A 14178-nucleotide genomic window follows, 5' to 3' on the forward strand; every position below is an offset into this window, starting at 1 on the left:
CTTCCAAACTTGCGTGCTACAAGCGGTGATTGGTGGTCAGGAGAGAATGGGGCCGCCTCCGCAGGGACGGAGTGATAAAAAAAGGGTACTTTTAAAGGAGCCGTGTGCCCGTTCTGACCCTGCAGTCATTAGCATTTATTTATTTATTTTAATCACATTTATATGCCGCCCTTCTCCGAAGACTCAGGGCGGCTTACAATTTATTTATTTATTTATTTATTTTAATTCCATTTATATCCCGCCCTTCTCCGAAGACTCAGGGCGGCTTACAAGCTTAGCAGTAGCCTTCATTCTATCTATATGCCTGCTTATTAGGGCTTTCACACACATCCCAAGCAGCATTATTACGAAGTCAGCTTATTGCCCCCAACAATCTGGGTCCTCATTTTACCTACCTCGGAAGGATGGAAGGCTGAGTCAACCTTGAGCCTGGTGGGACTCGAACCTGCACTAATTGCAGGCAGCTGGTGTTACTTAAGGAGGCATTAGCCCACTGCTCCACCAACGTGTTCAGATTGTCCTTTGTCCGACGTGATGCTGGTAACCTGCAGCCAGCATATCATCGACTCTCATTGGGGAAGGCGAATTAACATTTTAACGCTTCCATTCGCTATGTCACAAGGCACGCTGGCTGAGGAATTCTGGGAGTTGAAGTCCACAAGTCATAATAGGGCCAAGTTTGAAGACCCCTGTCACAAGGACTTGCCTGACCACGCGCAGAGTTCCTGTGACTCGGAACTGGATGTTGCATTTGAGGAGGCTGTCTTAAATGTTTTCAAAGTGCACCTTAATTTTTACACTTAAAAAAACGTTCAATTGATTTGTTTTAAATAATGTTACCATTGTGGCATAAAACTATAAAAACCATATACAGGTAGTCCTTGACTTAGGACCCACAATTGAGCCCAAAATTTCTGTGGCTAAGCCAGTCATTAGCCCCATTTTACAAACTTTCTTGCCAGAGTTATTAAGTGAATCGTTGCAGATAAGTTAGTGTCAGAATCCATTTATATCACATTCATAAATGTATGTTTAAAACATTATCCTCCCCCATATGGATTCTGCCATCTCCCGAGGAAGGAGGAGCGCATGTGGATTCAGCCTGCCTTAGGTTATTTCAAAGACCAAGGAAACCTTTTGAACTGGGGGGGGGATCAAAAGGGAGGAAGGTATCTGGCTTGTGTTTTCTTTTAATTCTGGAGAGGAAGAAGGCAATAACCATAAAGATTCGAAGTTCCTTTTTTGTTTCCCACGAAAGGGATGACCGGAAGTAGAAGGATGGGGGCTGACCAAATGGGGTTGAGGGAAGGGGGGTTGAACCGGGTACCCTTTATAAAATTTCAATTTGTAAAACAATACTAAGTCCTGTCTTGTATTCCCACAAACAAGCATGTCCTAGTAAAGATTCCTTTTGGACTAGAACTGACTCCAAGAGTTTTTGTTTTCCTGGTTTGGGGTAGGTCCTGATGGTTAGTAACACAGTTGTTAAGTGAATCTGGCTTCCCCCTGGACTTTGTGAGAAGGTCACAAAAGAGGATCATATGACCCTGGGACACTGCTGTGGGAAGTCAGCTCCCCAGAGAAGGAATTATTAAAAGGGCAGAAAAATATATTTCCTAAAAAGATATTGAAGAACCAGGAAAGTATGCCCAGTTTTCTTAATAGTCCCAGGTCTCCTTCCCCCAAGCAGAAAACCAGTTCTATAGATATACAAATATAAACCATCAGGAAGGTTGGAGCTGGAAGCTTAGGAAGACAAAGACCTAAAATCTACATACCCCAGCCCCAGGAAAACAGGATACCTTTGGACATAATAGGATTGACCCACAACCATCAAGAATACCAGAAAGGCACACCCAGGCTTGGGTCAGAATATGTGACACAGGAAATACAAAGCCTGACACAGGAAATAACTCCAAACAAAAGGCTCCAGAGGGTATAAAAACCTACTCCCTACATGTGCTCAGTCCTTTTTCTGCTGGAACCATCTTTCTGTCTGGCTCTCCTCTGCAATAAACTGTAACCTTCTTCCTAAAGCAGTCACCATGTTGTTTATCCCCGGCTTGGATGGATCATGATGAAGACTTTTCCTTCAACAATTATAAGCTACTCATATTTTGGGAAAATAAAATTTCATTTAATGTTATTTTATTAAATATGCGCGTGTTTGGACTTAGTTGAGTTACTCTGTTCAAGTAATGTCCAATTTCACATAATTATTGATACTTTTTTGATGTAATATATTGGCTTTTGGTTATTTCATTATGTCTCTTGATTTGATACTACTAAGCTTTCTATGTGTGTTTTAAATTCTTGAATATTTTAACACCTTTTTAAAATTAAAAATGGATTAAGTATTTTTTTTAAGTCAGGCACTATAACCAATAAAAGAGAATATTCGTAGCTCACGGTTGAACTGTGGGATTCTTAGTGGTCTCTGAACTTGTGCATTAGAAGTTTTCATTTTTTTAGTGAAGTCTGACCTGGCAAATTATATAGATTTTAGTAATATCTAGATCAGACAATCATAAACAGTCTTTCTTACTTTGGTGCCTTCCAGAAGTTTTGGATTACAGTTCCATTATGGTTGGGGATTCTGAGAACTGTATTCTAACACTTCTGAAGAGTAACATCTTAGGAGAGCTACTGTACAACACTCTGTAGAAGTGTTGAGTGTTGAAAAAGCATCAGTCGGCATAATAGCAGTTGCTTAGATACTAAGTATGTGGGCTAATATATAAGCCAATACTTGGACTATGAAATTAAAATATTGTATATTAATATCCAGTGTAGTAGTAAGTCCAAATTACAATTTTTTTTGTTAAAGTTGTTTATGGAAATTCTCAGTCATCCAGGTCATGGTTGTTCCAAAGGTGCTTTTTCACCTTGCAACTGGACTTTCTTTTTTCTCTTTGAAGACGTTTCACTTCTCATCCAAGAGGCATTTTCAGCTCTGAAGAAGCTTGTTGGATGAGAAGCGAAATGTCTTCAAAGAGAAAAAAGAAAATCCAGTTGCTTTTGTTAAAGTTCCAATTGCTTGATATCTTAATCAGGGGTCCCCAACCCCTGGTCTGTAGACCAGTACCGGGCCGCGGCATGCCAGCAAACGGTCCACACAAACAAGCAAAGCCCCATCCGCAAGATGGAGGCAGCGCACAAAACCTTGCACCCTCTGATCCACAGAAAATCTTCTCTCCATGGAACCGGTCCCTGGTGCCCAAAAGGTTGGGGACCTCTGATCTAAATAATTGCTTGCTCCATAACACGTTCATTGCTAAGTCCTTCTCTGGGTCTTCTTTGCAGTAGAAGAGATATAATTGGGCATATGGGACATCTGTTTACTCTTGGAACATACACACACACATATATATACACAAATACATGCTCTCTCTGTGTGTGTGTGTGTGTTTGTGTTCTCCACCCAGTCATTGACTGAGATGGGTGGCCATAAAAATCAAATGAATAAATATTTCAATATATTTTATATATTAATGGATGGGTTTATTTAAAAGGAAACTCTGGAAGTACTTGGATGTCCTTTTTTCTTTGATTATATGATGACATATCATCAGTGTAACAGCAATTCCCTCTTTTTTAGACTATCTTGATGTTCTTAAGTCAGGGGTCCCCAACCTTTTGGGCACTAGGGACCTGTTCCATGGAGAAAGGTTTTTCTGTGGACCAAAGAGTGCATGGTTTTGTGTGTTGTCTGCATCCCATGGATGAGACTTTGTTTGTGTGGACCAGTTGCTGGCACGCTGTGGCCTGGTACGGGTCCACGGACCGGGGGTTGGGGAACCCCTGCTCTAAGTAAAACAGGCCAGTAGAGACTGCCCGGAGAATAGTTTTCTTGGCAGGGTTTTTCAGAAGTGGCTTGCCATTGCTTCCTTCCTGGGGGCTGAGAGGTGACTGGCTCAAGGTCGCCCAGCTCGGTGATTTAACCGGTACACCAAACTGGCTCTTATTTTACATGTTACTTGTTGTATTATTTGATAAAATGCTTCAATAAACATCTGTTCGGTTCTTTCAGTTAAAGGCTTTGCTAATTGCTTGAGATATTTTTTGTAGGGCTAAGTTTAAGGTTTGTTGCGTAGTTAATACTCATTTTTTTTGGGACTGGGTAGTAAACAGCAGAATTCAAGCTGAAAGCTGAAGATAGATATGCAAGCATAGGGACATAGATTGTTCTTTTAATGGAGGCTACCTTAAAGTATTAAGTCTAAATATCTGTATGTTAATGATAGAGCTTAATTCTCAGCTAAGTATGCTTTTGCTCCCTGGAAGTGATTTGTACCCTGAGATAACAGAATCTACTGCTGAATTCTCAATATCAGAAGGTAATAAATTATGCTGGAGTTATTAGTATGTATTGCAGAGAGAATAATTATTCAAATAGATAGCAGTGTAGCCCCCAATATCTGGTTCTATATTTAGCTCATAAAATCACCAGAATATAATCTATTTTTCCCCAGGTACTAATTGGCATGGATCCTAACAAATGAAGTGTATGGTCAATGTATGCACGAGTTTGGCAAGAATCAAGAGAAGAACTTTCAACAACAAAAGTCACCTCGGGAGGAAAAGTCAACAGAACATTGTTCTGTTTTCACGGTTTCTCAAGCTTTGCAGCTTGAAGATGGGTGGGCTTCCAACTCCCAGAATTCCCCAGCAGCAAGTTGAGAAACACCGTTCTATTCAATGATGATGTCCCATTAGCAAACTGGTTGTCTAAAGAGATTTGTGAGACATCACTTTTTGAATGCTTTCAGTATCAGGCTAGTAATCTTTCTGTCTGAAGGCTATTAACCAAATTAGTTGTTTTACTTTTTTTTAAAAAAAAATTCTTTGGAACCACCTCTGTAGATAAGGAACAAAAGGATATGTTACTAATACACAATGAAAGTCCAATTTTCATTCTTTTGTTTCCAGTATGAGTTGTCTGAAACACCAGACAACCCAAAATCTTCAGAAACTGCATTATATTACACAGCTATAAAACCTAGATCATACACCATCTACTTAAGGTCAGCAAGAAAAGTGTTTTTGAAGTCATACAAGTCGAGTTAATGCAGGTACATACAATTGCTTTGATGATATATAACTCCATGGTGATTATCTTTGAAACAATAATCAAGGTTCTAACCAGCCTATTTATTTCTTCATTCACTCTGTGCATTTTTACAGTAAACAGAACGAGATTTAATCCATGCTGGTCTAAGGAACTATTCCCATCTTTACTGAACTCTCAAGAAAACGGTCAGGGGAAGTTATTGTCATACCATGACTGCATGTTTAATTTGAATGCGGTGTGATAATGCAATTTTATTTATTTATTCGACTGCATTATAAACACCGATTAACTGCACAGCCTGGGTATTAAATCATTTTAAGACTTCATTAAGGATTATGTTGCGATAGGTTGTTCCATAATTCTAATTGGGTACAATACTATGAAATAGGCAGGATAATTCAGCGTCTTTTGAACTGCTGCAGAGAGAACAGTCAGTTCTAATGAATCTTTGAGGTAGGAGCCATTTCTCCATAATCTGGTCTTAAGCCACTTCAAAGTACACGTGAATTTATTCTACTGAGACAGAATAGCAAAAAAGGTTGGAGATGAGAGGGAGAATTAAGAGTTATTACTGAGTACAAATAGTTCTCAGCTTACAACCACAATGGAGCCCAACATTTCTGTTGCTAAGTGAAACATTTATTAAATGAGTTTTGCCTCACTTTACGACCTTGCCTCCGTTGCTAAGTGGCTCACTGCAGTTATGTTAGTAACAGAGTTGTAAAGTGAATCTGCCTTCCTCGTTGACTCTGCTTGTCAGGCCACAAAAAGTGATCACATGATCCCAGGACATTGCAATCATGAGTTGGTTGCCAGAAGTGTGAATTTTGGTCACATGACCATGGGGATGCTGCAACGGTCGTTAAGTGTAAAAAACAGTTATAAGTCACTTTTTCAGGCCTGTTGCAACTTTGAATAGTCACTAAACAAACCTTTGTAAGTCAAGGACTACCTGTGTGATTCTTGCTTATTCATTATGATCTGGGTGGCTTCTACAAAGTTTTGCATTAACTTTTCTTTCATTCCCAGGATATTTATCTTAGTATGAGAAGTACTCAAGAATTAGTACATTCCACCTTTCATCATGTGCAGTATTTTAACATCCACTGGTTACAAAGATTCATTTTTGAAAATATCTCTACAATTTATTATTATTTTTTTGTACAAAATATGTCAAATAGTCAGTAAATGTTGTAGGGGACTAGCGTGGCATGTTATGTTTTAAATTCACTCGGTTTACATACTTGTAAAACATGAAACAGCAGCAGCCTAAATTCATCCAAAGAGCTGAAGAAAAAAATAAAATAAAACCAGGGGATCCTACGTTTGTTGGAATCGTTGCAGAAATGTAGCTGGGAAGAAATATTTTCACGATAGGACTGTTATTGGTGACAAAGCCACACCCTGATAGTTACAATCATGCATGTAGCCCTAAAAATCCACTTCAGTTTTACTAGATAGTGCTATGGGGCATCGTGCATTTTAGGATGGGGACAAATACTTAGAAAAATACGAAAAATAACTTTGGCTGTTAAAAACCAGAAGTTCCTGGACCAGTGAAAATGAGTTTTCTCCCCAGTCATGGTAATTTACCTGAACGAAAAGTTCAAATAAATAAATAGGAAATTGAAATTGAAGGAAAAGATGAAGATTAGATGGAAATAGTTCAACTAACTCCAAAGTTAAGGCAATTAAATTAGAGACAGAAGAAAACACAGAACTAAATAGCAAGCACTGAAGCTTTATGGGATTTTTGTATTGAAAAGAAAAACAAAACAAGAAAAATGTTAAAAATTGCGGTTACCAGGCCACCAAATTGCACAAACTCAGAGACGTGCTAACAGAGGCAGAAAGACACACGCGCACACACACTCAACTTTCTTTCTAGACATGTGCAAACCAAACTGCTCCCTCCAACCCAACTTTTTTTTAAAAAAATCTGTCAAATGTTTCCATTCATATAAAGCTCCATAGGAAGTATATTTTAACGGGATGTGTGTAGTGTGCACATATGCACACGCGCAGATATACTTTATTACATAAATTTTTATCTATTCATCAAAAGTGTCCTTAAAGATGAGGCAATATTGTTTTTTCCTAGATCCCTCATTACATTCCTTGTAAATACTTCATTTAATTATTATTCATCTTCTTCCCTTCCCTAGGAGATAATAAAATAATTTTGGCACTAAACTTAACAAGTTTTGGCTTTTGTTAAAAAAAAAAATTAAGGCTCACATTTCATAGTCTTGTGTATATGTGTCTGAGAGTGCATTTACATACATATACAACGTGTATATATACCAGTGTTTCTCAACTTCAGCAATTTTAAGCTGTGTGGACTTCAACTTTGTTGAATTAAGTTGAGAAACACTGGTTTATAGATTTTCTGTCTTTCCCCCCCCCAAAACCCCATCAGGCACCAACTAAAAATAAATTTCTGGGTCAGACTTTGCCACTGATTCCAAATGCTCACAAGGCAGTACCTCTTCAAAATGTTTTACAATCTGATCATTTAAATCCACTTAATAGCAGATAAAGGCTCTGTTGCAGCTATACAGTCAACTGTTGCCAATTGTCCAACAGCTTCAGCTCCTACACCCAAGGAGACAAACGCTCTCTTAAAATCTGATGTGGCTCATTGATCTTGTATACTGCAGTGGCAGAAACCAAAAAGGAAAACTTGGAACGGATGTGCTCCTTTTCCCTTGATTGCCCTTATTATCCCAAATTTATGCGTGGAGGGCCAACACCAAGAGGAATTTTGTAAAAGACATTGCAATTGTTCCTATTCTACCAGGGAGAAATATATCATAATATTGGCTAATGGCACCAATCAGCTAAAAACTGAATTATCACTACCATTTCATGTCTATTAAAAGTGAAAATTGCTAGGGAAATGCATTTTCTCAATAAAATCCAATTGCCCGTGTGATAAAGCTGGAATATATACAGTCCTTGCATATCACAAAGACTCCTCCCACCAGCAGGAATTTGGGACACAAGACAGCTTCTTTAAGGGGATGCCTTCCTAACAGGGAAGCCAAAGTGATGCCCTGTGAAAATAGAAGCACGTGTGTAAAAGGCAATTTTAAAAAATAAAAGCTGTATTAAGACCCATGTCCCCCTATTTCAAGGGGCCAAGAAGTGGGCTTGAGGAAAGTAGGCTAACACTGTTCTAGACGTGTTATTATAGCTGTAATTTTAGACTTTGTACAAATTTGTACAGGTAGGTTTAGACACATGAAAAAGTAATATGCTCACAAAGACATGAAACATCTAAGTATAAAATATAAAGCAGTGTAATAGTTACTAAAATTACATGCTGTCTTATTGCTACAGTGATTTTTGCTTTTTTTTAAACTGTACCACATGTTGTCCTAAGCATATAATTTGCATAAATTATTCAAGTTTAAGAAAAAAAATCCACACGTCTCCACTTTAAGCTACTTATATAGTTAATATAAAACAATGTTTTAAGTTATCTCTTTATTAAAAGAGAAGTAAAATGTCATTTGAAACTGAAATTCAGTGACCAGATCCAGGGGCAAGGTACATTTTATTATTATGCCTGTAGAGGAATAGTGTTGGGTGGAAAAGTCTCAGACCCAGCATGAAGAAAAGCCTCTAGGCTTGTGCACTGCCTATAATATTAGATTTTTTTTGTTCTGTTTTTATCTTTTTGCACAAAAAATTACTATGAATGACAAAGACTAACATTGATAATTTGTAGCAAAATTTGGTTTATGTAGAAACAAGCCATGTTTTGCATTTGGATATTTAAATGAATTAAAGCTAAAAATTAAAAAGCATGATGCTGAAACATCTGCTCACTTGTTGTAGAACTCACTTTTAAAGTGGTTAAGTTTGCACGATTTGTACTTTTTTAATATACTAAACAGTATCTTTTTCTCCTTTTATAAACCAGAAAAAAATCCCTAAACTACAGATAAATTTTCCCTACCTTGAGCGAATGCTGCTGATAGGTTTGACAAAGCTGTACAGCGCAATCAAACATACTTACATCTTAGCTCATTGCACAGGTACAGCCATAATCAAGGCACAAAGATCTTCTACAAGTTATTTTTTTTCAATAAAGTTGTACAAAATAATACATTTTACAGTCTGTACAAGAATAATAATCCAGCAGTAAAATAAAAATGGGGGGGGGGAGAGAAGAGGCATGGGGGAGAGGATAAGAGGCAATAGAAGAAGGGGAATGATACGGGAACAGGAAAAGAAGATTTTATATATATATATAAAGATTTTATATATATATATATATATATAAAATTAAAAGATAGGATCAACAGTGGACAAACTGAAAACAGTGTGTGGTTAAATCTTTTCTGCAATCACAGGCTATAATGCAGTTCATTTTGCACCGTCCCTGTTAGTCAGGACCATCATGCTTCGGCAACACTTTTGCGAAGGTAGCAGTTGGTTTTCTACTGTCTAGGTTTGCCGTAGAAATGTCAGTATTTCCACCCAAAGTCACATTCAGAGGCAAAAAAACACCCCAAACTGAAGCGGCTGCCCTTAGAACTTGGCACCTTCCTTAGTTGGATGCAGTGAATGGATACAGAGTTGAAATCATGGGATAAATGATCATGCCCACAACAGTTAATGATTACCTAAAGTTCTCCCTCCTTTTTTTTTAAAATCTGTTTTTAAATATTTAATTGAAATCCCAAATCCTCTCAGGTGCTTCACCCTTCGGCGTTAATTCTTTTGTTTGCATGTTTGGGTTTTGTTTTCGTTAAAGGCCGTGTTAAAGAGAGAAACCTCACCCTGACCGCAGAAATAGCCTTTTGCAAGGGACTATTTCCGACCGTCCCAAGGGAGTGAGAAACGAAGACAGCTTAGAAATGCTGCCCTTTGTCCAGCAAGGAAAAAAAACGACTGAGGGATGCAAATCAGAGAGAGACTGCAACAGTTCTCTTCCACCCTATGTGGGCCAGGTTTTTTTTTCTTTTTAATAAGGAACAAGGAGTCCAAAACAGAGGGAAGAGCTGCGCTCCATCACAACAACTCATATTGACGAAGATGCATCCTTTGAATAATGTCCCGACAGTCATTGAAAACCCTCCGAATGTTTTCTGTATCTACGGCGCAGGTGAAGTGAGGGTAGCAATAATGCCGTCCATCTCCACTGGCTGTGCTGATTCTCTGGAAGAGCAGCAGATAGAAAGGTTATGTCAGTTTTTCTAGCTTATCATCCACTTTTCTCCCCCCTCCCCCCCCGCCGCCCCTTTCTTCTCTAGGCTCCTTTCCCCAAAAGTTCTGAGAATCTGATATGCCCAGCCAAATACAGATTAAATACAAATGGCTCTGGGGGAAAAAACCAGCCAACTAATTTGGCTGGAGAATTTAAAAACATGCGATTTTGTTGACTAAATGCTGCTTAACTAGGTAGCTACAAATTGCCCTTGTTCAAATCCATCGTACTCTTCTGAATCTATGATTAAATAAAGAGATTTAAAATAACGGTTCAATGCTCCGAAGGACTTCCAAATTCCATGAACTGTGATGGAGCCACAAAAGTCAAAACGCAGTACAGGTTGGCCTTGACTTACAACCATTCATATAGTGACCGTTTGAAGTTAAAATGGCACTGGAAAAAGTGTCTTATGATTGCTTTTCACACTTAACAACCGTCGCAGCATCCCCATAGTCGCGCGATCAAAATACAGACGCTTGGCAACTGACTCATAGTTACGACGGTTGCAGTGTCCTGGGTCATGTGATCCCCTTTCGCGACCTTCTGACAAGCACAGCCAATGGGGAAGCCAGATTCACTTAACAACCACGTTACTAACTTAACAACCACAGTGATTCACTTCACAATTGTGGCAAGAAAAGTCGTAAAATGGGGGCAAACCTCACTTAACAACTGTCTTGCTTAACAGGAGAAATTTTGGGCTCAATTCTGGTCGTAAGTCAAGGACTATTTGTACCGGCTGTCCTCCCTTACTAACTGCCTTGTTTAGCAACTGTTTGAAGTTACAGTGGTTGGAAAACAAACAGCTCTGTGACCGGTCCTCACATTTACGGCCATCACAGCATCCCATGATCATGTGATCACCATATGCAAGTTTCACAACTGGCCTCCAAGAAGCAGAATCAATGGAGAATGCTGAAGGTTTTTAAGAAAAGATTAGACAGCCATTTGTCTGAAATTATAGTTTTTCCTGCTTGAGCAAGAGGGGGTTGGACCTGAAGACCTCCATAAGGTCCCTTCCAATTCTGTCATTCTGTAAGTGAAATCACACGTTGTACAGGGAGTGCAGAATTATTAGGCAAATGAGTATTTTGACCACATCATCCTCTTTATGCATGTTGTCTTACTCCAAGCTGTATAGGCTCGAAAGCCTACTACCAATTAAGCATATTAGGTGATGTGCATCTCTGTAATGAGAAGGGGTGTGGTCTAATGACATCAACACCCTGTATCAGGTGTGCATAATTATTAGGCAACTTCCTTTCCTTTGGCAAAATGGGTCAAAAGAAGGACTTGACAGGCTCAGAAAAGTCAAAAATAGTGAGATATCTTGCAGAGGGATGCAGCACTCTTAAAATTGCAAAGCTTCTGAAGCGTGATCATCGAACAATCAAGCGTTTCATTCAAAATAGTCAACAGGGTCGCAAGAAGCGTGTGGAGAAACCAAGGCGCAAAATAACTGCCCATGAACTGAGAAAAGTCAAGCGTGCAGCTGCCAAGATCCCACTTGCCACCAGTTTGGCCATATTTCAGAGCTGCAACATCACTGGAGTGCCCAAAAGCACAAGGTGTGCAATACTCAGAGACATGGCCAAGGTAAGAAAGGCTGAAAGACGACCACCACTGAACAAGACACACAAGCTGAAACGTCAAGACTGGGCCAAGAAATATCTCAAGACTGATTTTTCTAAGGTTTTATGGACTGATGAAATGAGAGTGAGTCTTGATGGTCCAGATGGATGGGCCCGTGGCTGGATTGGTAAAGGGCAGAGAGCTCCAGTCCGACTCAGACGCCAGCAAGGTGGAGGTGGAGTACTGGTTTGGGCTGGTATCATCAAAGATGAGCTTGTGGGGCCTTTTCGGGTTGAGGATGGAGTCAAGCTCAACTCCCAGTCCTACTGCCAGTTTCTGGAAGACACCTTCTTCAAGCAGTGGTACAGGAAGAAGTCTGCATCCTTCAAGAAAAACATGATTTTCATGCAGGACAATGCTCCATCACACGCGTCCAAGTACTCCACAGCGTGGCTGGCAAGAAAGGGTATAAAAGAAGGAAATCTAATGACATGGCCTCCTTGTTCACCTGATCTGAACCCCATTGAGAACCTGTGGTCCATCATCAAATGTGAGATTTACAAGGAGGGAAAACAGTACACCTCTCTGAACAGTGTCTGGGAGGCTGTGGTTGCTGCTGCACGCAATGTTGATGGTGAACAGATCAAAACACTGACAGAATCCATGGATGGCAGGCTTTTGAGTGTCCTTGCAAAGAAAGGTGGCTATATTGGTCACTGATTTGTTTTTGTTATGTTTTTGAATGTCAGAAATGTATATTTGTGAATGTTGAGATGTTATATTGGTTTCACTGGTAAAAATAAATAATTGAAATGGGTATATATTTGTTTTTTGTTAAGTTGCCTAATAATTATGCACAGTAATAGTCACCTGCACACACAGATATCCCCCTAAAATAGCTATAAGTAAAAACAAACTAAAAACTACTTCCAAAAATATTCAGCTTTGATATTAATGAGTTTTTTGGGTTCATTGAGAACATGGTTGTTGTTCAATAATAAAATTAATCCTCAAAAATACAACTTGCCTAATAATTCTGCACTCCCTGTAGTCACACAATGCCTCGCTTAATAAATCAGGGATTCACTTAATGATGGAAGGACAGTGATGTCGTATGTTTTTTGCTTAACAACCACAATACTCAGCACTGGAATTGTTGATCCCAATGGTGGTTGGTAAGTGAGGATTATCTGTGGTGTCCCAAGTTAAAACACTTTGTCACTCCAATCACATTATCTCAGAAATGCACATCAATATTTCTCAAATGGCAGCCCTGCTTTGTGCGGTTACAGAGACTCTTCTCAAAGAAATAAGTAAAATAGCTCTAAATCTTCAAAGTAGCTGACTGTAAAAGCAGCAGAAGCAAGGTTATGTCTGATAAAAACAGGAACAGCGAAGAAAGAGTACTTACAAGAAATTCATCTCTAACAAAATACTTGGCCCTTGTAACTCTAGGATCCTCGACAGGTTCTGGTGTTGCTGCTCATTTTAAAAAAAGTAAAGAACAAAAGAAAAGGTTATCTTGCAATAGGAATTACTTTTGTTTGGATTCACAGGAGGGATCAAAGAGAACATTTTAGTACCATTCTGTGAAAAAGCATAAGCATTGCAAAATACCTGTTTAAATAGAGACTCACATTGTATGAAGGGCTGCCTATTAGAAGAGTGGATCAGTTGGAAACCGCATTTTCGTTCGTTCCGCTGGGACCTGAAGACCTGGCTGTTTGAGCTTTCTGGCCAGGACTGAGAATTTTTAATTCTAACTTATTGTAATTGGGTTTTTTAATCAGAGTTATAGGGGTTTTAGATTTTTAATCAAGGATAATTTAATTTAATTATTAACTTTTTGTATTGTAATGTTGTTTTAATTGCCTTGTGAACCGCCCTGGGTCCTACGGCAGAAGGGCGGTATATAAGTTCAATAAATAATAATAATTAATAATAATAATAATAATAATCGTTATTATTGTTGCATTCAAGTGGCTTTAAAAAAACACCAACAAAGATACACTACTTCAAGCATAAGGGGGTTATTGTTTTTACTCTTTGCACATTGGGGTTTTATTGTTTGTAAGCTGCCTAGTGTCACTGAAAGTGAGTGGGAAGCTATATAAATTCTCTAAATAAATAAATAAAAATAAATAAATCTTGCTCGATGTCAGAACCCATTCCTATTTCACTTCTGTCTATCTCCTCTGACCCAAAATCAAATCTCACCTTTTCCTGCCATACTCCCAAGGGGAGGGGGGATGTGCCTGCCGGGTTATTGCCTTTGCTTTCTCTTTCCACTACAATGTAACCTTTTGATTTGTTT

The 14178-nt window shown here is 38.8% G+C and overlaps 1 protein-coding gene across 3 annotated transcripts in view; it reads right to left on the bottom strand.

Moving 5' to 3' along the window:
- Positions 1-6194: 6194 nt before the first annotated feature.
- Positions 6195-14178, bottom strand: part of GNAS (GNAS complex locus) — a 216715-nt gene continuing 208731 nt past the window's right edge. For all 3 annotated transcript variants that reach the window (XM_083357437.1, XM_083357438.1, XM_083357439.1), the window contains exons 11-12: positions 13276-13343; positions 6195-10240 (exon numbers count right to left, since the gene is read on the bottom strand). In XM_083357437.1, the coding sequence (XP_083213563.1) occupies positions 10094-10240; positions 13276-13343 (215 nt within the window). In that variant the 3' untranslated portion in view covers positions 6195-10093. The remainder of the gene's footprint in view (positions 10241-13275; positions 13344-14178) is intronic.

The sequence above is a fragment of the Vipera ursinii genome (assembly GCF_947247035.1).
Source record: "Vipera ursinii genome assembly, chromosome: 3".
Classification (NCBI taxonomy): domain Eukaryota; kingdom Metazoa; phylum Chordata; class Lepidosauria; order Squamata; family Viperidae; genus Vipera; species Vipera ursinii.